Genomic DNA, 26,314 nt, shown 5'->3' on the forward strand with positions numbered 1-26,314 from the left:
GGGAGGCCTAGGGCTAGCATGCTCAAGTAGGGGAGGGCGTATATGTTGGAGATTTATCGTTTATCACTTTCTAATTAGTTCGGTTTTATTTTGAAAATTTGAAAAATAGTGGAGGGTAAATTTGATGTTTTGCTTTTTTATGTCAATATTTAACTATGATGACAATTGTTAAAAAACTTGGGGGTACTTTAAGACAATATGAAATTATAAGGGTAGAGTTGGTCAATTTCCTAAACCTTAGAGATACTTTAAGAAATTTGCACAAGTCGTTAATTTTGTATATTTTTTGGGGTGGAAAGTTAGTTTTTTATTTACTCTTTACTCTTTTTATTTTTATAATATAAATTATTTTAGGGAAAATTCCCGATAGGTACCCTGTACTTTAGGTCAAGTGCCAATTTAATACTTGAACTTTAAAATGCAACAATCTAGTACCCAAACTTTTAAAACGTGACAATCTGGTACTTGCCATTAATCAATCGTTAAATGGCACATGAAAAGACACAAATACCCTTGAAATATAATCTAATTTTCTTTATCAACCTATCTACTAAAATCAAAACCAAAGGCGCTTACAATTGCAAGCAATGCGATTGCAAACAAGAAGTCTATTAAGCTTTGCTTGATCGATTGTCGTCGTTGTTATACCAAAAGCAACAACCCGAGCTTCTTTCTCTTCTGCTTTACTGGAGCTGGATGGAAGTTATCACGTGGGTGTGTTCTCCTGCAACCAAATGATCGATAACTTGATCAAATGTGGCCGTCTTGATTCAGCCGTTGAGATATTTGAAGCAATGCCCGTCCGTGACATTGTCTCCTAGAACTTGGTAATAGTCGGTCACGCTCGCCATGGGTTTCCAGAGATGGCCCTTGATCTCTTCTAAGAAATGGTTTCTAAAGGCATTAGAGAAAGCCCGTCCACATGTTCTTCAGGTTTGGGCATTTTGCAGTGATGCTAGGTTCTACTAAGAAGGCCTTCAAGTTCATTGCAGAGTGGTTTTGCTTGGGTTCAATGCAAACTTGTTTGTTGGGTTCGCATTGATTGATCTGTACCTACAAGCTTCTTATCTTAACCCTGCTATGTGGTTGTTCAATGAATTGCTTGGTAGAAGTTTAACAACATGGAATTTGGTTCTTCGTGGGTTCTGTCAATTAGGTTGATCATATGAGGTGCTAGGATTCTACTTGAAGATGAAATCAAATGTTGGGGTTGATCCAAATGGTGTTACTTTCTGCTATTTGATATATGCCTGTGCTTGACATAGAATGGGTAGAGAAGGCCTCAAGATGCTTGAGACCATGATCCAGGAGGGCCTGATGCCAGATGTTGTAACATTCTTGTCTGTGTTAATGGGTTGCAGTCACTCAGGTTTGGTGGGAGAAGGGCAATTAATATTTGAATCAATGGAAACCATCCATGCTGTTTACCTAGATAAGAGGCTTGTTAGAGGAAGCAGAATCGTTGCTAAAATGCTCACCAGTTAAGGGTGATTCGGTAATGTAGGGCTCCCTATTACGTAGTTGTATAGTACACCGAAATGAGAAAGTAGGAAGAAGAGATGCAATAGCTTTGCTGGAGCTCGACCCAGACAATCCTGCAGTGTTGTTGCAAGCATCAAGCTTCTATTCTAAAATTGGTGATATAGAGATGCCCATGAAAATTAGAGAATACAAGGAAACAAGTGAAATGAGAAAGGGGACAAGTTACAACTTTATTGAGTCAATCAATCATGGTTACTCTTGGCATCATGTGCAACCACTTACTCTCAGTAGGTTCACATTATTTTGCTGCAGATATACTTATTAATCTGTACAGTCAATCACAACCCAAAAATCATACTAATGACGTACGGTATCGTTAGGGGGGACCCAAGGGAGCCATGCCCCCCCCCCCCCTATGGTTAAGAAAATCTTCATAGTAATACAAGTTTTTATGTAAAACTTCCCCTCCCCCCACTATCCACCTCAATGGTTGGCCCCCCCTATGGGTCCATCTATATTTCATTTAGGTTTTGGCCCCCCTTATAAAAATTTCCTGGCTCCGCCCTTAGGTATCGTCATATATCTGTGTTTTAGCTCATTCAACCTCAAGCAAAATCTAGATGACCCACCAGAACCATTTCCCTCTGCTGACCCAGAAGTTGGCGTTTACTGTGATGATAATGGAGTCGATGCCAACAAATAAGATATTCCAAAATCTATAACAAGGGAAGAATTTGTTGTGTTGCGATACAGAGGTGGGAGTTTGATAGACAATGGCCACCACACCAAAGGTCACCTTTTGTTCTTCAAGCCTTCATCATCTATGCAGAAAGGCACCACCTGCTCTCCCATCGAGATCTCTATATACCAATTCCTCGACGTGCTTCCAGTTCAGAACCTTAATGTCTATCTCTAATGGCCATCATTTCTTCATTCCGTGCCGGCGGTTTACAGTTCGGGCAGAGGATAGTGAGCGACAAGCAGACGCTTCGATTTTTGTCTGGACTTTTGAGAGCTTGAGAACTGTTTTATTTTTGTGAGAAAGAAGATAATGAACAATGTATTTTATTTTAAGGGTAATTTTGACATTTTAAAAATATTAAATCGCACATGAGGTCATGTGATATACATAACTAACAGTCCATTAACGGTAGGTACTAAATTGTTGCATTTCGAAAGTTCAGGTACTAGATTGTCGCATTATAAAGTTTGGGTACTAAATTGGCACTCGCCCTAAAGTACAGGGTACCTATCTGGAATTTTCCCATAATTTTATTATATATTTATAATTTAAATTCTAAAATACTTGATATATATGTATATAATATATAATATTATATTAATACAATTTACGGTTTGGTTCAGTTTGATTTTACGGTTTGAACCCTACAATGAACACCCTTAATTCTGCCTATCAGTGTTTTCAAAACTGGACCGGATGGTCAGACTGGAAAAAACAGGAATTGGTCACCTACCCGTTTCACACCAAAACCACTTTTTGGCCAAAACTGTTGGTTTGGTCAATGAACCACTGGCCGAGTGGTCAAACCATCAAACCATTGACCTGGACAATGATTTTTGTTTTTGTTTTTATTTTTTATTTTTTTGTCAAAGCAGGCCACCCATTCAGACCGGATAGTCGGACCATTCGACCCGGGAACCGGACCCAGAATGGTTCCCTGTCCGGTCCGGTTTTAAAAACCTTGCTGAGTTGCTGTCTATAGTTTGGTCCACACAAGTCAAGAAGTGAATTCCGTTAGTGAATAGTGATCCGACCGAGTTCAGGTGAGTTATCGAGTAAACGCCTTTCTTTTTCTTTTACCCTTCTTTTTTTAAGCGAGAATCAAATAAACGTTTCCATGAGTTTCCATGGTCGAGGTAATGAGGCAAATCGTTATGCCCTAATTTTTTTTCAAATTCAGCTCCAAGCAGTAAGAAGCAACCGCTTTCTCTATTTCTTGTTCCATCCGGTCGAACAAAGTTTGACATTATTTGTTCAATTATCATAATCCTAAGAAGAGATCGTGGTCTGTGGGTTCTGTTAAACCTGGCTTCGGATATCTGGAAACGGTTATTTCCGCCACGAAGCCGAAGGCCTGTTGGGGTTGCCCCTTACATCAGGTTCAATCGAGGAAGTAATTCTGGAATGGCTTTGAATCCGTTCAAGTACTGCTCTGGCCTTAGAGTTCTCGGTTATTTCATGATCCTCCTTGTCGCAGCGATAATCGCTGTGTCGTATTATGCAGTCGTTGTCCTCATTTGGGGGCCTCAGTTGCTTCATGGTGGCCTTCGATCGGTTCTCTCTATTTCCATAGTCACCACATTTCATCTTCTGGTAATTTTATGTTACACTTTCCTTCTTTGTTTTTCTTCTATAAACCATCTCCCCCCTTCAGTCTTTTAGTTCATGTACGTTAGAGCTCAATTAAAAAAAAGAAAAAAAAAATAAACTCATTTCACTGCAACCGAACTTAGATCATACGGTACCAAATGGAACTGATGTCTTTCATGCGAGTAAATTGCATTTGTACCGGGCTTAACAAGTGTTGGCTACTCCGTGTTACCAATTTAGGCATAAAATTCCTCCTGGAGTATGTACCTAATTGAATGATATCCATCATAAACTTTTACTCAGTTTTTCCATTATAAATTTTCTTGTCATGGAAATTTGGAGAATGATTATTTTCTCCACTGTTTCATCTAGACCAAGTCGTGCAATCAGAAGGCATGTCTTATCATATCATAGGGTCAGTGCATTGCCAGACTCATTCTGAGTAAATCCTCTATTCATCTTTATTTATAGACAATTGTACCAATCTTTGTATGCCTGCAAAGATCTTTTCTTTGTTAGGTGTGTCTAGTTGCGTTGGTTCCTTGAGTGGTTGACTTCTAGAATATTTGGATGCGCAAACCCGGGAAAGAGATCCTATGAATCCTTTATTTTGAATTGCCATCTCAAGCCCAGGCAAAGGAAAAAGGTTGTGTTAGGTTAGCTGCTAGTATATCCTTCCAGTAAACCATTTAAATATGATGCTGACCCATTCTTTCAAGCTCATACTTGGGGATCAAGAATTTTCCTTTATCTCCTCTTGGGTTTGGTTAATTTCTCTATGTTAGATCTCTTCTCATATTCTGCATTTCTTTTACCTTTGTCATTGCAGCTTATACTGTTAACTTGGAGCTACCTTATGGTAGTCTTTCAGGATCCTGGTTCTGTTCCAGAAAATTGGAGACCTGTGATGCAGGAAGAGAACATGGAAACTAGTTCTATGGCATTATCAGGATATGTTGATCCAGAATCTAGAAACTCCACAGCATCTCCATCGGAGGGGGGAAGGCAAGCTGTTGGATACTGTAGTCGCTGCCAGAATAGCAAGCCTCCACGCTGCCATCATTGTTCTGTTTGTAAGCTTATCCTGCTTTGTCTTTTTCTGTTTAGCTAATAGTTAAGTATTTTTCTTTGATTTCTATATTTTGTCAGTTAGTAATCATAACTATAAAATGATAAATCCATGTTTGGAGGAATGTGTTTTACCTATCTATTTTCTCCGAAATATTAACTGGAGTGGCTACTGAGATATGTTTGCCAACTTAAAGTATGGCTTTTTGAAGATAGAGATCACAAAAGTACCAAACTATGAAATGATCATGATATACAAAATAAAAGTAATTTTTAGTTCATTTTATCAATAATATATAATATTTTGATCATTTAAGGTTTATCAATAATATATATGTTTTGCCTTCACTATATCTTTGATCATTAATAAAATTCTATTCATTTATAAAAACAAAGTTTAATTTATTTATGCTATTCAATATCTGATTGCAATCCAATATAATCCAATGGATAAGAATCGATTTGAATCTGGATTTTAATGAATCAATTTTGAATTTAGGTATATCCATTCGATCCATTCTGTTTGAGTCCTAGATTTTAAGTCTACTTGATGGAGTAACTCTTTTACATGCATTGTGTTTCTTGTAGGCCAGAGATGTGTCCTTAAGATGGATCACCATTGCGTATGGGTTGTCAATTGCGTTGGGGCACAAAACTACAAATTCTTTCTTCTGTTTCTAGTATGTTCACTTTATTCTTTTTTGGCTTATATTTTGTAATTTGGTTATTCAAAAGATAGTGTACAGGGAATCTATTTTTACTTGGAGTTTATATGATTTCTAATGCTAGACTTGTGATATATTGTTTTCCATAAGAATTCATGTGGATGGTGTGACTAAAGATTACTTGCAATGTAACCTCCATATTTCTAACATTGCCAGAAATGGTACTTTCTTTTAAGATGGCTAACAATCCTAATCTTCTTTTCTTCCCCCTCGTTTTAAACACTTTCAAAAGCAGAGGTTTTACTTGTCCCATCCTTTTAGAAATGCATACAGATAATGTTAGGGTTATGCTAGATGTGTTTATTCCCTTGCTACTAGGTCATAATTATTTTTTCCATGAGGCTGTAAGCTATGTTCTATGTTCTATGAATCCTCTCTCTTGTCACAAGGATCATTCACCTAAGAGGCTAGCTGTTTGGAAGAAAATCCAAATTTCCTTGGGAGGTTGCATAACTCTGATAATCCGTCATAGCAAACCTAACTATTAGTCAGAGAAAGGTTAGAAAAGATGATGAGGGACGAATGGAAACCAGGGGAAAACCAAAAAAGACCACTGCAACAATTGAGTCATGGCAAGAGTAAGAAAGAGCAAGGGTTAGGATTAGATAGGTTGGTGGAAAGGAACTTTGCTTTGCTGGTCAAGTGACTATGGAGATATGTGAGGCACTTAGATAAGCTATGGCACAATGTAATTGTAAGCGTACATGACATGGCTTGATGGACAATGGTTGTGATGCTTGTTTGGCTGCAAGAGTCTCCTTAGCCTCTTGTTGGAAAGCCATATTGTGTTTGCTTCTAGTTTTTCTACTATACATTCATTATGATGTTTGTGCTAGCATTAAAATTAAACTTTTGGTGGGGGGACAAACCCTTGAAAGATCACTTTTCTCTTATATATTCCATCTCCTTATACAAGAATGAACCTACATCCGGTTTTATGGAGGTATATTTGTGAGCCAGGAAATTTATACCGCCATAAAACCGGATGTAGGTTCGTTCTTGTATAAGGAGATGGAATATATAAGAGAAAAGTGAGCCAGGTCTGGAAATTTGTGAGCCAGGTCAGGTTAATCTTCCAAGCTGGACTAGGAATGATCACCCTACCCCTTACTAATGTAGATCTCTTAAGCCATCACTTTTCTCATTACCAAAGAAAAAATGAGAACGTTTATGTGGAGATGTACAAGCGAAGCATTGTGTATGTTGATGAATAACACATCCGAGATAGTCATGTTGAAACAATTTTTGGCTACAAAATTTGAAATCAAGGATTTGGGATGGATATTGGGTTTGCTAAAGGATATTGGTAGGGGTGAGCAAAAAAAACCGAAAAACCGAAAAACCGAAAAACCGAACCGACCGAAACCAAACTGAAAAATTGGTTAACCAAACCGATCAGTTCAGTGTTTTTAAAAAACCAAAGGTACCGATTCGGTTTCGGTTAACCAATATAGGAAACTGGCAGTTAACTGAACTGACCGGTATACATATATTTCTTTATATTATATATATTTATGTATATTATATATTATAAATTAATAAATATGCATTATATATAAAATATATATTTATAATATATCATATATTATTTATTATTTAAAATATAATGTTTTGTATATATTTATATTTATAATTTTTTATTATATTTTTATAATATATATTGTAAAAATTAGAAAACCGAAAAACCAATGAACCGAACCAACGGTTAGCTGAATTAGTCAATTGGTTAACCAATTGCCTTCGATTCGGTTTTGGTTACCAGTTTTCCAAAAACCGGTAGTACAGGTTCGGTTACAAGAAAAGGCCCACGGTTCGGTTAACCGAACTGTGAGCACCCCTAGATATTGGGAAATCAAAAGTCTTGTTTCATTTTCCAGGAAGTGGGGGCATGTAAGTTGGTGGGTCCCATGGAAAAGAAATAAACCCATGTTTGTATTTTGATATTAGTGGGCCCCATGGAAAAGAATGATTCCTGAGCAGCTCATTTACCTGGGCAAGTAATATCCTCCTGAAACTTGCGTAAATCACTTACCCATCCACACAGAAAATTGCTAATACGTGATGGGACAATACTGCCCCTTCAATAATGTCACTTTTTGGATAAAATGGTCATTGCACAACTTTACTTGTGGAATAAAAGAACATTGGTAAGTGCACTTATCCGAGTAAATGACTTGTCGAGACGCGATCGAGGTCTTATTCATTCTATTAAAGACAAATTAATGAAGCTTTGATTCTATGGTTCCAAGTTGATACATGGATTACTAGGGGTGATCATTTCAGCCCGGCCCGGAATTTTCGGGCTTGGGCCTGGGTTTTGTGTTCAAGCCCGGCCCAGGCCCGGGCCCACATCAGGCTCGCAAATTTTAGGGCCGGGCTTGGGCTTAATACTTCAAATCCAGCCCGGGCCCAGCCCGACCCACATATTTAAACGTACACATTTTGTGTATAATGTATACATATGTATACAAGTTATTTTACATTATATTATATATTTTATATTATAAATATTATAACATGACATGTATAATTTATATTGTATGTATATTTTATATTATATAATGTATAAAATAAGTTTATATGCATGTTATGTCATTTAATATAAAATATTATAGATATGTAATGCTTCATATATATGAAAGACATTGTCCTAGAATCAGGCCCGGGCCCGTGTAGACCTGGGCTAGGGCTTATGTTTCAGGCCCAGAACCCCGGGCCGGGCCGGGCCCGGGCCTAAGCTATAGCCCTTATCATAAGTGCAAAGCCCGGCCCGGCCCGGCCCATGATCACCCCTATGATTTACCTCTCTCTTTCTCTAAACTTCTTTTCTTCAATACTCTCTTCTTGTTGAAAGGCCTTCTTTGTGGAATATTCCTATGCTCTTTATTCTTTTTTCTATAAAAATATCTGTCCATCAATCCCCTTCCATTTTGGCCTCTTTAGTCAATGCAAATATTTAAAGCAACAGAATGAAATAACAAAAATGCAATCATATTCTATATTACATCAAATAGTTTTTTTTTATCGATAACAACAGATTTCATTAAATAGTAGTAAATTTACAAAGAAGAGGAGCTAAGGTATATTACATTAAATAGTTGGACATATAAACATAAAAAGTAAAGCTGTAAAATTACTTTGTGGTTGACTAGTCAAACTTTTTTTTATTGGAAACGGTAACTTCATTAATACAAATTAAGAATAACTTTCCAGAATTAAGTACAGCTGTCAACTCCTAAAACAGGTGTTGAGCCTCAGTAATCTTTCTTACAAAACTGCCCAAAACATTCTCTCCCTCACAGTCCCTTGTTTAGCCAACGTGTTAGCTAAACCATTAGCTGATCTCCTTGTCCATTTGAAGCATGCACCGATCTCCCTTGTTGTGTTGAGCATTTCCCTTATGGGCTGTCTATAAATCCAGGCTCCCAACTTTCCAGATTGCAGCCACTCAATCAACAATTTAGAGTCTCCCTCTATCTCAATTTGGTGTAACCCCAATTGTTTTGCATATCTTACACCTTGAAGCAAGGCCATCACCTTCCCTCTCAATGAGTCCCCCACTTCTATTGGTCCTGAAAACATAGCCACAATTCTGCCATTTTCATCTCTGAATACTCCTATACCTGAAGGGCCCGGATTACCTCTAGAACTCTCGTCAAAGTTCAATTTCACTTTGTGTTGTATTGGTGGGGACCACAATTCCTGTATAATAGGTTTTATGGAAGTTGTAGATGCCACCCCTTCCCAAATCCTGTAAATATCTTCAGCTAAGAAGTCTTCAAACAGATCCAAAGTTTTCAACCATTGAATAGTCATAATGATTATCCTTTCTACAACTTCCTTCTTGGATTTCTCCACTCCTTTAAATATTCTATTGTTCCTTTCTTCCCAAACTGACCATAAGATAGCTACTCTTGTGGCTCTCCACATTAATCTTCCACGTCTCTTCGGTTGTCTGAAAAGGCTTGGGTCAAAAAGGCTTGCCATATCTGGGGGAGGTGTCCACCTGCAACCAAAGATAGAAGAGAACCAGGCCCAAAAAAGCACACAAATGGACAAGAAATTAATAGGTGTGTGATCGTCTCACTAGAGCCCAAACAGAGGCTACAAACATGGGGTGATAGGCATACATTCGGCCTTTTTCTTTGCAACATATTTAGAGTATTGATTTTTTGGAGAACACCTCACAACAAAAAGCTCGAATTTTTGGGGGTACAAGCTGACACAAAATCTCCTTAGAAGGAAATCTCCTTGTAGGGTTTGATGATTGAATGAGTACATCAAAGAAGGAGGAACAAGTGAACACGCCAGGTGGGGAAGGTTTCCAAATTCTACTGTCCAAACAAGATTGATCCAGGTAGGTTGACCCTAGAAGGTTAATTAATTCATCCACCATTGTCATTTCTGACTCCCTTGGACCTCTCCTCAAACCCAAGTCCCAAGAGTTATTAGTAAAAACTGAAGATATCACTTTTTTTTTTTTTTTTTTTCTGATAGTGAATAAATAGAAGGGAACCTTTCATCAAGGGGAATGTCTCCAACCCAAACATTTTCCAAGACTAACACTTTATTTCCTGCACAAGCATCAAATTTGACGTAAGGAAGGAATGAAGGTAAAATACCAAGAATAGCTTTCCAGGGAGAGCATCGGGAAGCCCTGGGGTCAACTCCTACATCCCACCCATTGTTTGCCAATCCATGAATGCTAATAAACACTCTATGCCAAAGTCTGTCCTGTTCCAATGTTAATCACCATAACCATTTCCCCAATAATGCTATGTTTCTTAGCCTAAGATTTCTTACCCTTAGGCCCCCTTCATCTCTACTTCTAGAAACCACCTCCCACTTCACTAGGTGGTATTTTTTGGTGTCTCCTAGTTCCCAAAGGAAGTTCCTCATAATTTTCTCTAGCTGGTTTGCCACTTTCACCGGTATCCTAAAGGTAGATAGGAAGTACATTGGTAAGTTAGCCAAAGTTGACTTTATTAGGGTTATCCTACCTCCCAAAGAAATGTAGCTTCTCTTCCAATTCACAAGTCTCTTTGTAAATCTCTCAATCACTAGATACCAAAAACTATCTATATTAGGATTTCCCTCCAATGGTAGTTCCAAATAGTGTAATGGCCAATCCCCTACTTCACACCCCAAAATTCCATTTAGCCAAATCACCTCTTCACTCCCTAAATTTACTCCTACCACAGCACTTGCTCCAATTAATCTTAAGTTTGGAGATCCTCTCAAATTTAAGGACCATCCTTTTTAGGTTCATAAGTTCTTTTGTTTTCCCTTCACAAAACAAAATAATATCATCTGCAAATTGTAGGTGTGTAACCACCACTTCATCCTTTCCAACTCTCAATCCTCTAATCATATTGTTGGCATTTGCCCTTATGATCAACTTACTTAACACATCAGTTACCAAAGTAAAAAGGAAGAGGGATAGGGGATCTCTCATTGTCTAAGGCCCCTTTTGGCAGGAAAAAATCTCTTGCTATTCCATTTACCAAAATTGAATAATGACATGAAAAAAATGCAACCCTTCACCCACTTACACCATCTCTCTCCAAAACCCCTACACTTAAGGATTTCCAACAGAAACTCCCAATCCACCATGTCATAAGCTTTCTCTAAGTCCAACTTGCAAACTAGTCTCTTTTTCTTTTTCCTTCTTCTAAACTCTATGCATTCATTGGCAATGAGAATTTGATCCACTATTTGTCTCCCAAACACAAAAGCCCCTTGATTTGGAAAAATCATCGAGGGCAGAACATATTTTATTCTTAGGGCTAAAACCTTGGAAATGATTTTGTACATGCTTCCTATCAAACTTATGGGTCTAAAATCCTTTGGCTGGATTGCATCCACTTTCTTTGGTATCAAAATGATGAAAGTTGCATTTGCACCTAAGTTAAATTTGCCCCTCTCATATGTTATGAACACACCGCCCGACAGTACACTACGGCGCAGTCATAGGCAGCGGCACGCACAGCAGGCCGCACATCAGCACGCACCGCCCGGCAGCGCGCAACACGCACCGCCCGGCAGCGCGCAACACGCACCGCCCGGCAGCGCGCAACACGCACCGCCCGGCAGCGCGCAACACGCACCGCCTGGCAGCGCGCAGCACGCACCGCACGGCAGCAGCACGCGCCACACGGCAGCAGCACGCACCGCACGGCAGCAGCACGCGCCACACGGCAGCAGCACGCGCCGCACGGCAGTAGCACGCGCCGCACGGCAGCAGCACGCGCCGCACGGCAGCAGCACACACCGCACGGCAGCAGCACTGTGAGACGTGCGTGCCGCCGGCAGCAGCAGTAGGGCGGGACCCACACGACAGCTCATCAGGGTGGGTCCGCACTTATCTTACCACATCAGCTCTGCTCGCCAACTCGCCGCTAGCTACTCCATTCCTCATCCCTTATCCTTATCTTATCTTAAGTAAGAGTTGTGTTACCATTAGGAGTAGGTAATTAGGAGTTTGAGTTAAGTTGGATTACCTAGCCTAGCCGAATCCAACAAGGAGTTTCCTTCTGTAATCTCCTATTTAAGGAGCTACGAATTGAAGTAAAGGCATTAAGCTTTCAACCAAGAAAGGTGTTAGGAGAGTTCGGGTGATCTCTTGGACAAATCACCCACGCGATTGCCACAATAGGGTCTGTACGCAAGGGCAAGGGCAAGGGAAGACAGGAGTCTCTCCCGGTGGACCGACCCGTGACGAGATCCTACGCGCGGGCCCATAACATTCTGGTATCAAAGCCTACCGTCATGGGGGAACAAGAGCCACTGTCTTCCAAGGTCCACGAACTGGAGCACAAACTTGCAGAGACCAGCATGGAGGTACGTGAGGTCAAGGATGATGTCCGAGAGCTTCGACGCTTGTTGGAGACATTCTTAGCCAATAGGGAAAGAAACTCAGAAGGAACCGCCACCAACAACAGCCGCAGATCGAACTGGGCAGAAACGTCTGGCAAACATCAGACGGCCACTCCGACTGCCGCTGTTATCCCCAAATACAGTCGGCTAGAATTTCCGTCCTACAACAGCGCTGGAGACCCACTGGGATGGTTGCACCGCTGCGAACAGTTCTTCTGCAACCAGCGCACCGATGACAGAGACAAGGTCAGTTTGGCCGCTTTCCACCTCACAGAAGAGGCACAACTCTGGTTCTACCGTCTAGAGCAGGAAGAACCCGGGCTTAGTTGGGAACAATTCAAATCCTGTTGCCTCCTCTAGTTTGGACCCCCGTTGACAAGCAACCCGCTGGGCAAACTGATCAACCTCAAGCAGACCGGGACTGTGGCAGATTATCAGCGCCAGTTCCAAACTCTTCTCGCCAGAGCAGCCTCGGTACGCCCAGACCAGCAAGTCGATATGTTCACAGCAGGGCTAGTGGAACCCCTAAGGGTGGACGTCGAGATGTAGCACCCCCCTAATCTAGTCACAGCTATGAACCTCGCACGCGCCTTCGAAAGGAAGATGCAAATCTCCCACGGGGGCTTCAGTATAGGACAGCCGAGAACCAAGGCTGCCTGCGGGCAACCCCTCCAGATCAGCGTCAAGCATAGGAAGCAGCAGGTCTGCACCCCCCATTAGGCGGCTGTCCCGAGCCGAGATGGCGGAACGGCGCGCAAGGGGGCAATGCTTCAATTGCTATGACCTGTACTCTGCCGGCCACAAGTGTAAGAAGTTGTTCTGTCTTCTAGTAGTAGAACCCGAAGAGGAAGAGGACGAACCTGCAACGTCAGAACCAGAAATCTCCCTCCATGCCATTACAGGGGTCAAGACCTCCCAAACCATGCAACTGAGAGCATTGATAGCAGAGCGGCCAGTCCGTATTCTGGTAGACTCGGGTAGCACCCACAATTTCATCAGCGAACAGGCGGCCCGCAAGTTAGAACTGCCCATGGAAAGAAGACCACAATTACAGGTGGCCGTGGCAAACGAGGAAAGAGTTCACAGCCCCGGAATTTGCAAAGACACCAGAATTCAGGTCGGAACAGAGTCCTTCCAAGCAGATTTATTCGTACTATCCTTGGACGAATTTGACATCGTCCTAGGTGTTAAATGGCTGATCATGCTTGGACCAATTCTATGGGACTTCGCCGCCCTGACCATGACCTTCCACTTGGATGGCAAGCCAGTCACATGGCGGGGAACCAGAATAAGAACAAGGGCGCAACTACATACACTCCAAGGTGGGGACTCACGCGCAACAGATATGGAAAGGCTCCTTACGGACTTCTCTGCAGTATTCAAGGAGCCCAAGGGGCTTCCCCCTCCCAGAGCTTGCGACCACCGAATCCCTTTGATAACCGGATCAGATCCCGTTGTTGTCAGGCCCTACCGCTACCCACATCGGCAGAAAGATGAAATAGAAAGGCAGTGCGCAGACATGTTACAGCAAGGGATCATCCACCCCAACCGCTCCCCCTTCTTCTCCCCAGTTCTCTTGGTGCCCAAGCAAGACGGGACTTGGAGATTCTGTGTGGATTACAGAGAGCTTAACAGCCGGACGGTCAAAGATAGGTTTCCCATCCCAGTCGTAGATGAGTTGTTAGACGAACTCCATGGAGCGCAGTACTTCTCCAAGCTAGACCTCCGATCAGGATACTTCCAGGTCCGAATGACCCCAGAAGATGTAGAGAAAACGACCTTCAGAACACACCATGGTCACTTCGAGTTCTTGGTCATGCCCTTCGGTCTTAGCAACGCGCCATCCACATTCCAGGCCCTGATGAACGAGGTGTTTCACTCCCATCTCCGCAGATTTGTCTTGGTATTTTTCGATGACATCCTAGTCTATAGCAAATCTTGGGTAGAGCACGTGCAGCATCTGCGAATTGTTCTTGAACTCCTGCAGCAACATCAGCTCTTCCTCAAACGGTCAAAATGCTCCTTTGGGGAATGCAGGGTCCTTTACTTAGGACATGTGATTAGCGGTCAAGGGGTCACTGTGGATGACTCCAAGATTCAGACCATCAAAGAATGGCCCAGACCGCAATCCGCCAAGGCCCTCCGTGGTTTCCTAGGGCTGACCGGCTACTACCGCAAGTTCGTTCACAATTACGGACTGCTGGCAGCCCCGCTAACAAGTCTGCTCAAGAAAAACGCCTTCCTCTAGGACGGTACAACTGAAGCAGCCTTTGTAAAATTAAGAGAAGCCCTCTCCTCCACACCAGTTCTACAGTTGTCAAACTTTGATCTTGAGTTCACAGTGGAGTGTGATGCCACTCTTACTGTGAGACGTGCGCGCCACCGGCAGCAGCAGTAGGGCGGGACCCACACGACAGCTCATCAGGGTGGGTCCGCACTTATCTTACCACATCAGCTCTGCTCGCCAACTCGCCGCCAGCTACTCCATTCCTCATCCCTTATCCTTATCTTATCTTATCTTAAGTAAGAGTTGTGTTACCATTAGGAGTAGGTAATTAGGAGTTTGAGTTAAGTTGGATTACCTAGCCTAGCTGAATCCAACAAGGAGTTTCCTTCTGTAATCTCCTATTTAAGGAGCTACGAATTGAAGTAAAGGCATTAAGTTTTCAACCAAGAAAGGTGTTAGGAGAGTTCGGGTGATCTCTTGGACAAATCACCCACGCGATTGCCACAATAGGGTCTGTATGCAAGGGCAAGGGAAGACAAGAGTCTCTCCCGGTGGACCGACCCGTGACAAGATCCTACGCGCGGGCCCATAACATCATAGCACTCATCAAAAACCTCCATTAAGTCACCCCTAATTATTTCCCAACAATCTTGATAGAAAGCCATTGTAAAACCATTAGGTCCTGGGACTTTAGATCTCTCCATCGAGAAGATTGCATTTTTCACTTCTTGAACCTCAAATTTCTTTTCCAAGGAATCCAACAACTCTCTATTTCCATCCCTCCAGTCCAGGCCCTGTAAGTTTTCTATTGACCTCCTTGGGCCCTCATAGAGTGTTTTGAAGTGATTCACCAAGGCTTGGGCTATGTCCTCATCTCTTGTCAATACTTGCCCATTCCATTCCAATTTCAATACTGAGTTTTTCCTCTTTCTCCCATTTGCCAATATATGGAAAAAACTGGTATTGCCATCCCCTTCCCTGAGCCATTGACATCTACATTTTTGTCTCCAAGTAACCTTCTCTTTTCTTAGAATGTCTTCCAGAGATCCTTTTCAACCCCCATCTCTCTTTCCTCTCTTCTGAACTCAAACTTCTCTAAGCTTCCTCAGCATCTAGCTCCTCTATTATTCTAAGAATTTCCTGTTTTCTTTCTTCAATCTTTCCAAAAATCTCTTTATTCCACATCTTAATTCTTGCTTTCAGCAATTGCAATTTCTTATAGAATCTATAACCCTTCCATTTGAAATCCACTTGATCTTCCTCCCACCACTCCTTCACCTCTGGCAAGAATTTAGGGTGTAGAAGCCACATATTCTCAAATCTAAAAGGGCAGGGGCCACCCCCCAATCTCTCTTGGGTCAAACTTATTGAGCAGTGGTCTGAAACAGGTCTTGGCAGAGCTATAACTACCAATCCCCGCCAAGCCACTTCCCAATCAACTGTGAATAGGAATCTGTCTAACTTACAGCAAGTGGAAGCCTCTTGAAAATTTGACCAAGTATAATTTGCCCTCTGAATAGGTAAGTCCCGCAACTCAAAGGTCTCTATGAAGAGGTTAAACTTCCTCATACTTGTTGTAACCCAGTGATTTTGGTTGTTCGATTCACTAAAAAATATTATAACATTAAAATCTCCTCCCAAACACCGGGGACCCTCCAATAGACCTTTCACTGCTGCTAACTCCTCCCAAAGTCCCTCCCTTTCCTTATAAGAGGTGGGCCCATACACATTAGTTAAAACCCATTCCCAGTCATCCATTCTCCTCTTCAACTTAATGGACACTGAATACTTCCCAATTAATTCCTTAGTAAATTCCATCTCTGCATTTTTCCACAAAGTTATAATTCCCCCTGAAGCTCCCCAAGATTGTGCGTATGCCCAGCTTATGTCTCTCGCTGGCCGCATACTTCTTACCCAATTCTTATCTAACTCAGACAACTTAGATTCTGGAATCAGCACAATATCTGGTTTTTCTCTTTTCAACAGATCCCTAATCACTCCTCTTTTTCTTGAGCTTCCTAACCCTCTTACATTCCAGCTTATCAATTTCATGGAGATTGCAACAGAATACCCCTTAAACAAACAAACCACTCACTGCTTCTTCTCCTTTTTTCCAACATTCCCTTTGTTGCTTAATTGATGACTCCAATGCTTTGAGTATTGACCAACTAATTAGTGATACAGTTGCTTAATTGATGACTCCATCGTGAATATTGACCAACTAATTAGTGATACAGTTGCTTAATTGATGACTCCAGTACTTTGATAATACTGCTGTCTAGCCCATACTTTATATCTATAAAACTAATTGATTTGGATATATTTGAATGTGGGATCTAATCTTCTTTTGTTCTAATATTCCATCTATTCTTTCTGAAACACTTTGTTGCATATCCCTGCTTTTTATTCCTTTTATCTAAAATATCTCTTGCTACTGCTCATCAACTCTCTTCCCTTTCACAAGAGATCAGCTCAACGCAAATATTATTTCAGCAGACATTCTACCATGCTACAAAAGCCATGCATTTGCATGGATAAATATGTTAATGTTTCTCCATCTGGCATACCTTGCTATTTTCTCCATGCGTCATAGGAGTTATTTTCCCATACTAACAGAGCATGTTCAGAAACTCATTTAGATATTGGACTATCCTATAAGTCAGTAAAATGATAGAGGCAGCCCTTGTGTGTGTGTGCTCTATTTTCTTTGCTAGGAGAGTATGTAGTGTTTATTATTAGTATCTTCCTTCAAAAGTTCAAAACATTGATCAAAGTTGAGCTGAACTTTTGTGGTTCCAAGATGTCACACAGGAACAGGCTATAACTTTGAATGCTTATCTAGCCCTTTCAACTATGCATCAAAAAGATCATATTTTAATTGCAATTGGATTCTTTCGATTTTGTTGTTAGCTGTATACATTTCTGGAGACCACTTTGGATACTCTTGTATTGCTGCCACATTTCATTAAATTCTTCGGAGATGCCAAGAGTCGTTCCACCTCGCCAGGCAATCTTGCTCTTACCTTTTTAGCTTTTGGTAATTCTGTCTTGCCCAAATGGGTTGTAGTCATATCTGTAGCATCTGCAATCATATATGTTCCTCATGTCTGACATTCCAATTATTCATCTTTATGCAGTTATTAACCTGGCTTTTGCACTAAGCCTTATTTGTTTCTTGATCATGCATGCATCTCTCTTGTCAAGCAACACCACTACAATAGAGGTAATAAATGTACAAGTTTCTTCTCTTATAAAATTATGGTAGCTCTTGCCATTGGTCCCTCTTTAAGAACTTGTATTGTAGTATTTCCTTTAAACATTGGCATTTTCTTAACCATATCTTAGGTTAATGAGAAGAAGAAGGCAGTCAGGTGGAAGTATGACTTGGGATGGAAGAAGAATTTTGAGCAGGTGAAGGCAACAGTGCAGCTCTCACCATTGTCTTATATCTTGTGCTTTTATTTCCAGTGTCACTCATCTTTTTTTTTTCTCTCTCTATTGAAGGTTTTTGGTACCAAAAAAGTATTTTGGTTCTTCCCATTGTTCTCGAAGGAGGATTTAGAGAAGATAACTGCACTTCATGGTCTAGATTTCCCTACACGTTCTGATGTGGAGGCTTGATGCATGGTGAGTTGAAATCTTCCATACATGCCCTTTGTATTATAATGTGTTTGAGCTTATTGTGTTGTATTTGAATGGTAGCATCCCTGTAAAGATGTATATTCAACTGTTTTAACCAAAAACAAATATAATTTTGTCAGGATTGTTGTTCCGTGATATTGATGGTTATTGAAACTCCTCGCATGCTTTTAGTTATTAGTCCAATCTGTGAAGCCTCTCATTTTTTCAGGGGCCAAATTTCATAATTCCCATGTCAAAATTGCATCACCATTTAAAAGAACCAAGTGATGAACGGAAATTATTTCCAAACACCCTTGTTTTTGATAAGTTCAGCATGCCATGGTATAGAAGATAATTAATAAGAATTATAGGATGTACCTGAATCACCACCCTAGATAAACTGTGGTAGGGAACTTTACTCATGCTGTCTTTTTCCTCCTTTGTTTTAGTTTCTTGTGCATGTTCATCTACATAGGTGGAGTGGGGGCATATCATGTATTAAGAAGTGGGCCAGTGAGTACATGACATCCCTTCTGATAGGTGAATCCACAATGCTTTTACAGAGAGACCTTTGATGATAAATTCATTTCCAGCTAATTAATTTCCTTCATAGGCACATCTATGTTAAGCTTTGCCCATCTCCTAAGGGAGGACTAATCATCTAGGATCCAGCTCAATTGGGGTGGATTCGAGCCAAGCCAAGCCAAATATCTGGCTATTCAAGCTCAACTCAGAGGTTCATATGTCTGAGCTTGGCTCAGCTTGAGCTCAACAGTGAGCCAAGCTCCATAAAAATAAAAATAAAAAATGTTATACATAACATAAGTTTGATCTTCATTAGACTCGAGCTCGACTCAAAGCTTGGTTTAGACCGAGTTCGAATGGCTCGTGAAAAGTTTGGTTCATGTCCATCCCTACTCCCAATAGTTCTTCCATGATCTGTACAGGTCAGGCCTGTCTGGACTTTGCTGGGACCACTGAAGGCATGTTCCCATTCTTGAACCTGGGCTAGGTGATAGGTTATGGCCGACAAAGAGGCTCATCTGTGTTCCTATGTTCCCAGACCTGAGGTTTTTTCAATCCCAAATACTTATGATTTATCAAGTCTTTGTTTTCTCTTCAACTTTGCTTCGAATCCTTATATCTTAATCATTTATTCTTTTCCAATGCATATGATTATGTTCAAAAGGAAGTACTGAGATCTTGCTTGAACAAGTTGAAACCTGACAAATAGGGGTGACACCACAAATCTTAAATATGTAGAGATGTAATCAGATCTTATGCACCATCTTGTTTTGTTTTTGTCTTTCTTCCTTTCACCTTTACTGTAAGAGAAAGCGAAGAAAGTCATTAAAGAAGCTTCTCCTTCCCCCTTGTCCGGTGCAACATCGATGTTTTTCTTTGTAAACCTCTTTGAAGGAGTTGTCCAGTTTATTCTCTTGTTTGTTGTTAGCTTTTATGTCTCTTTGTTCATTTATTTCTCTTTAGTAAATTTGAATACATTCGTAAGCCTGTTTTATTGGAAAAAGTTGTCAGCTGTCTTGCCAAGAGTGCTTCAGCAAATTTTGCTGGGAAAGGTAATCCAGCAGGTGAGCTAGGGGCATTACCAAAACGACATGGGTTGAAATAGTGGGAAATGATTTAAGGGCCCATGGCTCAATAATGGATATGACACTAAACAGAGCAGAGTGGTGGAACAAGGTTCGTGTAACCAACCTCATACAGTTGGACCAAAGCTTAGTTGAGTTGAGTTGAGAAAGGTAATCCGGCAGATTCAAGCTTGTGTAGGGTGTTCTCCAACATGAATCATTTTTTTGTGAATTCAAGAAATATGACTTGTAAATGGTTTGAAAAACATGATCTGAAAACAAAACCACATGAAGCATTTTCTTTGCTATGTAGTGTTTCTTTTTTTGGAAGTGATTTTTTAGAATTGAAACCAGAAATATGTTTTTTCAATTTCTAGTTTTAAAAACATTAATTTCGTTAAAGGTTTGATATTTTGTTCTGTGAAGTACAAAATCTTAAGGTTGGGATTCAGATCGGATGGATGTTGGCTCACCTTATTTTCATTTTTCTATTACTTTACCCAAGTCGATATAGATGTGGGTTGGTACGATACAAAGAAGCTTTAAATCAGCATTTGTAAGACAGTTTCTAGGAGAATAAAAAAAAGAACAGTTTATAGGAGATTTTAGTGTATGTGCAACACACCAATTAGCTTACATCTGCCATAGGGAAATGAAAACATTTTGTTCTTGAAAGAAATGTTTTTTTGTTGGTTTTTGGAACAAGGTTTTTCCAAATCAAACTTAAAATAATTTATTTCTGTTTTGAGAAAACACACATCCAAGAATGTTTTCCCCCATGTGACATTATCTGGAAACAAGAAAATTAAAAACTTTAAAAACATTCATGTTGGAGAACACTCCCTTATTTTGTAAGAAAATAAATAGTTCTTTCCGGAGTTGAGAAACAAACTAGTTTCATTTTTTTAGGTGAAGTTCTCTTATCATTTGACATATGAGCAATGTTAATATACCTCCTAGGCTTGTAATGCCTCCATCGTTAACCATGATGAACAATCTGTGGTAGAACCTAGGTCAGTGACGTAGGCTCCTATGGTGGCAATTTTGTATGGATATGGGTCTGAAGAAAACCATTATCATGACCCTGAGAAAGCCAGCGGAGCAATTGATTTACGTTGATGAATGCAACAGTTACGCCCAGTTTGGAAAGAGTATAAATACAAATATGTACTGTGCAAAGCCTTATATTTTGTATTTCTAAACTTGTATTTGCATTGTATATATTTTTAGTTATACTCTTTCCAAACTAAGCCTTAGCATCACTATCCGCTATCCAGAGAGCCAAGGAGATCTTGAAATGGATATAAATTCAAAAGGAAATGTATAATTTAAACCCCAATAGAGAAACACAAAAGGATCCACTGAGGGGTATTTCGGTTGGTATGTTAGCTTGTTCGCAACCACAACTTTGGGGAAGGGGGGTTATTAGTATTTAGTGGTGTGCATCACCAAACACTAAATAAAAAATAGAGATGCAAAGGCGGTGAAGATGAGACAATGAAAGTTTTCCAGAGTTACAACTTAGAATTTGGCAGGTGGGAAGTTCTCACTTCTTTGGAATCTTATCTATTCTGTCTCCTTCCCTTTAAAATAACCAATGCAGTTCTCGTTGGCATTAGATGACCCTTGAGGATGAAGTCATCTGGCATGAATCTGTAAGACGCCCTTCCAAGTTCGCTATGAGATCGGCTTCAGTGTTCATACTGTTTGTACAGTTTTTGCAGCCTTGCATTGGGAATATCTTCGTACTTGTATGACTTTTTAATGGGGAGATATTTTTAATAGGAATGGCAATGGGGCGGGATCATATTCCCCGTCTCCGACCCCGATTATGAAATTAATCCCTGTCCCCATTCCTGATCCCTGTCGGGGATAAAATTTGTCTTCCACTCTTGGTCCCCGACAGGGATGGGTTTCCCGTGGGAACCCGAATCCCTATTTGAAAAATAAATTTACTTAAAATAAATAGAACTTTTAAATATGCTTTGATATATATAATATAAATAATATAATAATATATAATATAATAATATATATACATAATTGGGGTCGGGGTCGGGGTCGGGGTGGGGCGGGGCGGGGACTTCAATCCCCATCCCCATCCCCAACCCCGACCCCGGTCAGGGATTCCTATTAATCCCCATCCCCGTCCCCGCCCCGCCAAAACAATCCCCATCCTTTATCCCATAGGGTCGGGGAAGTCGGGTTCCCATGGGGGATGGGGAAAATTGCCATCTCTAATTCTCAATGTAAGGCTGCAAGGGACTGTGCAAATAATATGAGCATGATCTTGTGAGCACTAAAGCTGATTTCATTTGGAGTTCAGCTTTGGCCAGTGCAAGCCCGTTTGAACAGCCTCTTTCAAGGCTGTTCCCAATGGGTGTTGCATTGACCAAAGCCAATCTCTCTACTTGGTCAAATGAATCAAACGTCGAGAACCAGGCTGACATGCTGCTGATTACATTGGGAAAATGGTGGAATGAACCAAGGCTTAGTTTGGAAGGAGTACAAATGCAAATATATAGAGTATAAAACCTTATGTTTTGCATGTATTTACACTGTACATATTTGTATTTATACTCTTTCCAAACTGAGCCCAAGGTTTTCAGAATCCTCGTTAAAGATACGAATATCATCTTTCTGATAAGTTATATTCCTATATGCTGACTGCGAAGATGATGGCATGCACCCACCCGTTTCTTAGCCTTTCTCCTACCCCTTCTCGTCCCGTTTTGTGATGCACTGTTTCGCCTTAAAATCAGTAATTTCCAGGCGTGTAGCCTGAGCCCATACAAATAGGAATAACATCTTCTCTTTAGCTTTTGGGATATTTGATATGCAATTGAAAATAAATAAGTCTAGCCATACGAATTCAAGGTCATATGAGCATATTCATCTATCAGCGGAAAGTAAGGTTGTATTTGGTATCATTGCCATTTCTACTTTTCGCTTTTAGGCCCCGTTTGCTTTTCGGTAAGTTATTTACCTAGGTAAATGCAATTACTTAGGTAAGTTTTTCATGGGAAATACTTACTTGGTTAAGTGCATTACCCATGTTCTTTCATTTTTCATGTAAATAATGCAATGATCATTTTAGCCATAAAAATCCATTGTTAAAAAAGGGCATTTTTGTCCCATTCAAGTGTTGGCAACTTTCCCCCTAGGTGGGAAAGTTATTTACCCACCTAGGAGATGGGTACCACTTAGGGCTGTTCATAAGAATGCCCAACCCGACCAAACCGACCAACCCGGACCGACCCAACCCGAGTCGGCCGGGTTTTCATCATTACCGATCGGTTTCGGGTTGGGCAAATATATAAACCGATATATCGGGTCGGTTTCGGTTTTCTTGTGTGAAAACCGAAACCAACCCGACCCGAACCGAACTAGTCTTCTACTAGTTCGGTAGTTCTTAGTTTGAGTAGTTTCCTACTTAACTATAACTAGTCTTCTACTAGAACTAGAAGGCCCATCAGGTAATTACAATTAGAATAGGCAATCTATCATAGTTTCTAACTTTCTATAATCTTTTACACCAAATAGGCAACCCATTAGGCAATTACAATTAGAATTCAATTAAGTGTCCTTTTGTACAGAAGCAAAACCGAAACCGATCCAACCCGACTCAAACCGACCAGGTCAGTTTGGCCTTCAGTGGGTCGGTTTCGGTTTCCACCTCAGGTAACCCAACCAGGTCGGGTCAGTTGGGAAAACCCCAATAAACCGACCCAACCCGACCTGTGAACATTCCTAGTACCACTTACCTAGGAAAATAAACTTTCCCTAGTCCCCACATAAATATGAAAAAAGAACATGAGATTCTTGGTCAATGGGAACAAAAATCCCATTGACTAACTTTCAATCCTCTCAAAATCTGAAAAAAGAACGCCCTCTTAAGTTGGTCAATACAAAAGTTTAATAAGTTGTCTTATCACACCACATTAGATAACCATTTCTACTAAAAACATATAGGCATTAGATTGGGTGTTGGCATTTATAGTAGAAAAACTAAGTGGCTGTTTGGCATCATTGTTGTTTCTTGAAGCAATGGTGCCACATCAGTGCCACATAAGAAAAAACGGTGTTCCAAGAAACGAGCATTTGTTTGGAAACGCTTTTCCATAAAAAACGGTGCTCCAAGCCATGCCTTGGAAATCGGGAAGCCATGGCTTGGAGCAACGCCAAATTTGGCGTTTCCTGGAGCTGCAACTCGTTGCTATCAACAGGGCAGTGATGTGGCACAGGATAATAGGTACCAGTGCTGAAAACATTTCCTGGAGCAATGGTACCAAACAAAAAAAAGTTGCTATTGCTTCAAAAAACGTCCTACTTGGCAGCAACGTTTCCAAACAAAAATATAGGCACCATTTTCTAAGAAAACGATACTTCCAACCACACATCAGCAGTATCGTTTTCAAAACGGTGCTGCATTTGCAGCATCGATGCCAAACATATGCTAAATTTGATGTTTCCTCGAGAAACAACAATGGTACCAAATATTGTATTGATAACTAGGGGTGCAACTTGGGCGGGCCCAACTCAAAACCGAACCGGCCCAGCCTGAAATTTTACACGGACTGGGCTTGGATTTTTGGTTCTCGAACTGGGCCTGGGCCTAGCCCTTAGGTAGTCCAAACCCTGCCCGAGTCTGGCCCAACTATAATGCATACATATATACATAAATATATGTATACATATTTGCATAAATACATATATGTATACTTTTAGAGTGGGTACATTGACCAACCCAAGCCCGGCCCGGGCCTAAACCCAACCCGAATTCATCAAATTACAATGTGGGCTGGGCTCGGATTGGGAAAATCGGGTTTGACCTCAGACTTGGACTTTAAGCTCAAATTTTAGGGTCGAGCTCGGATTGACCATAATCCAAATCCGACCCAACCTACCCGACTTGCACCCCTATTGATAACTCAAAGCATTTGTGATATAAAAAGATATATTTTCATAAAACTTGTATTAACCAACCTAGAACCTACAAATAGAAATAGCAATGGTACTACCACCCAAAAAAATGAGCGCTTCTAAGTTCCATAGCCGCCCACAAAGAAGGAACCTGAGAAATCTAGCTGCTATGAGTCTATGACAATGCTTCTGAAACCTCAAGAAGCTGCCACTCGGCCCAACTCATTAACGTATGGGAAAATTTACAAAACATCAGGATTTTCTAGTGATGGAAAAGCCTTTGATACACGGCCTTTGTTATAAATTGATATTTATTGTGATGATTGGAGATATAAAAAAGTATAAATTAAGTTAAATAAAAGATAATTAAAATTAGTTAAATAAAGCTAATACATTAAATAAAATTAAGTGGAGTGAACTTAATTAACTTCGGTCAATTTATAAATATTTAAATTAAGATAAAAATTTTAAAATGCACATCATGTTCAAATTTATAAATTTTAAGTATTAAGATAATTGTTCTATTATTAATATTTTTATTTGTATAAATTTCTTGACATTAAAACCACTTTTGATATAAATGTGAATTTATAATTTATTCTATTAATTTACAAAGTAATAATTTTTAATATTATTTTTTTCATCTTTAGTTGAAGTTGTTGAATAGATATATTATTTATTTGAATTACATTTTATGTTTAGATAAAAGTTATTGTATTTCATTATTTGTTACAAAACAAAAGTTGGCTTGACGGCTTTAGAGTAGCGTTTAGGGTGCATTTTTCAGAAAGCAATTAGCATCGTATTGTATCAACACGTATCGGCCGATACGATATACACACGATTTAGGGGATATGGATTTAGTTGTAACGTTTCCCGTATCCCCTTATCCGATACCAACACGATACATATCGATATTTAAATCCTTGCTTACCTGTATTCAAGCCTTGGAAAACGATACTTCCATTCCTTGCCTACCTGTATTCAGGCCTTGGAAAACAATGCTTCCATGGAGCCGAGCCGAGTCAAACCTAGCTAAGTCGAAATAATACTTCTAGACTGGATTCGAGCTGAGCCGATTTCATTAGAGCTCACTTCAAGTTATAAACATAAACTTGAATTTGGCTGGACTCAAAAGCTCATATATTTGAATTCAGTTTCGCTTAAACTTGAAGTGAGCCAAGATTCATATAAAAATAAAGAGTATACATATAAAAATTATTTATTATTATACATATAAAAACTAAAAAATACTACATGCATTTTAAGGTGGTTGCCCCTTCACCTCAAGTAAAGTTTGGGGCTATAAAAAAAAAGAATAAGCTCAATCAAGTTTCAAAATATAGATACGCCTGATACGTCGATAGGGGCATATCAAGCAACATCAGTAGCTTTTTTTTTTTTTTTAGCTTTTTTAATCTAGTTCAGATGAGACAGTTTAAGGTCTGTCTACCATCTAAACTGGTCGAGA

At 40.2% G+C, this 26,314-nt stretch overlaps 1 protein-coding gene and 2 pseudogenes across 6 annotated transcripts; all 3 read left to right on the forward strand.

Annotated features, from left to right (window-relative positions):
• Window positions 1-66: 66 nt before the first annotated feature.
• LOC148804500 (pentatricopeptide repeat-containing protein At4g21065-like) lies at window positions 67-1,260 on the forward strand (annotated as a pseudogene).
• A 6-nt stretch (window positions 1,261-1,266) lies between these two features.
• LOC148804501 (pentatricopeptide repeat-containing protein At5g08510-like) lies at window positions 1,267-1,807 on the forward strand (annotated as a pseudogene).
• A 1,472-nt stretch (window positions 1,808-3,279) lies between these two features.
• Window positions 3,280-20,322, forward strand: LOC104604672 (DHHC-type zinc finger family protein). 6 transcript variants are annotated; one of them, XR_736444.3, is made up of 9 exons: window positions 3,310-3,817; window positions 4,644-4,887; window positions 5,471-5,562; window positions 17,621-17,747; window positions 17,848-17,933; window positions 18,056-18,121; window positions 18,215-18,337; window positions 19,279-19,401; window positions 19,521-19,854. XR_736444.3 is itself a non-coding variant. In XM_010269123.3 (8 exons), exons 1-7 carry the CDS (start codon window positions 3,629-3,631, stop codon window positions 18,329-18,331), a joined length of 921 nt encoding a protein of 306 aa, XP_010267425.1. In that variant the 5' UTR covers window positions 3,280-3,628; the 3' UTR covers window positions 18,332-18,337; window positions 19,861-20,322. The 6 variants fall into 6 exon arrangements, 5 of the variants coding, with proteins under 5 accessions (XP_010267425.1, XP_019054548.1, XP_010267427.1 ...); XM_010269123.3 differs by lacking the exons at window positions 19,279-19,401; window positions 19,521-19,854 and adding an exon at window positions 19,861-20,322 and having other exon boundaries at window positions 3,280-3,817; XM_019199003.2 differs by lacking the exons at window positions 19,279-19,401; window positions 19,521-19,854 and adding an exon at window positions 19,861-20,322 and having other exon boundaries at window positions 3,309-3,817; window positions 17,621-17,717.
• Window positions 20,323-26,314: the final 5,992 nt, after the last annotated feature.

Source organism: Nelumbo nucifera, chromosome 1, assembly GCF_055504915.1.
Source record: "Nelumbo nucifera cultivar China Antique chromosome 1, China Antique-T2T, whole genome shotgun sequence".
NCBI classification, from domain to species: Eukaryota; Viridiplantae; Streptophyta; class Magnoliopsida; order Proteales; family Nelumbonaceae; genus Nelumbo; species Nelumbo nucifera.

Excerpts from the sequence above, each read along its gene's own strand:
- LOC104604672 (XM_010269123.3), top strand. The coding sequence starts at position 3,629 with ATGGCTTTGAATCCGTTCAAGTACTGCTCTGGCCTTAGAGTTCTCGGT. Across the intron at positions 17,934-18,055 it reads GCAACACCACTACAATAGAG|GTTAATGAGAAGAAGAAGGC; the intron begins GTAATAAATGTA and ends ACCATATCTTAG. Across the intron at positions 18,122-18,214 it reads GGAAGAAGAATTTTGAGCAG|GTTTTTGGTACCAAAAAAGT; the intron begins GTGAAGGCAACA and ends TCTCTATTGAAG.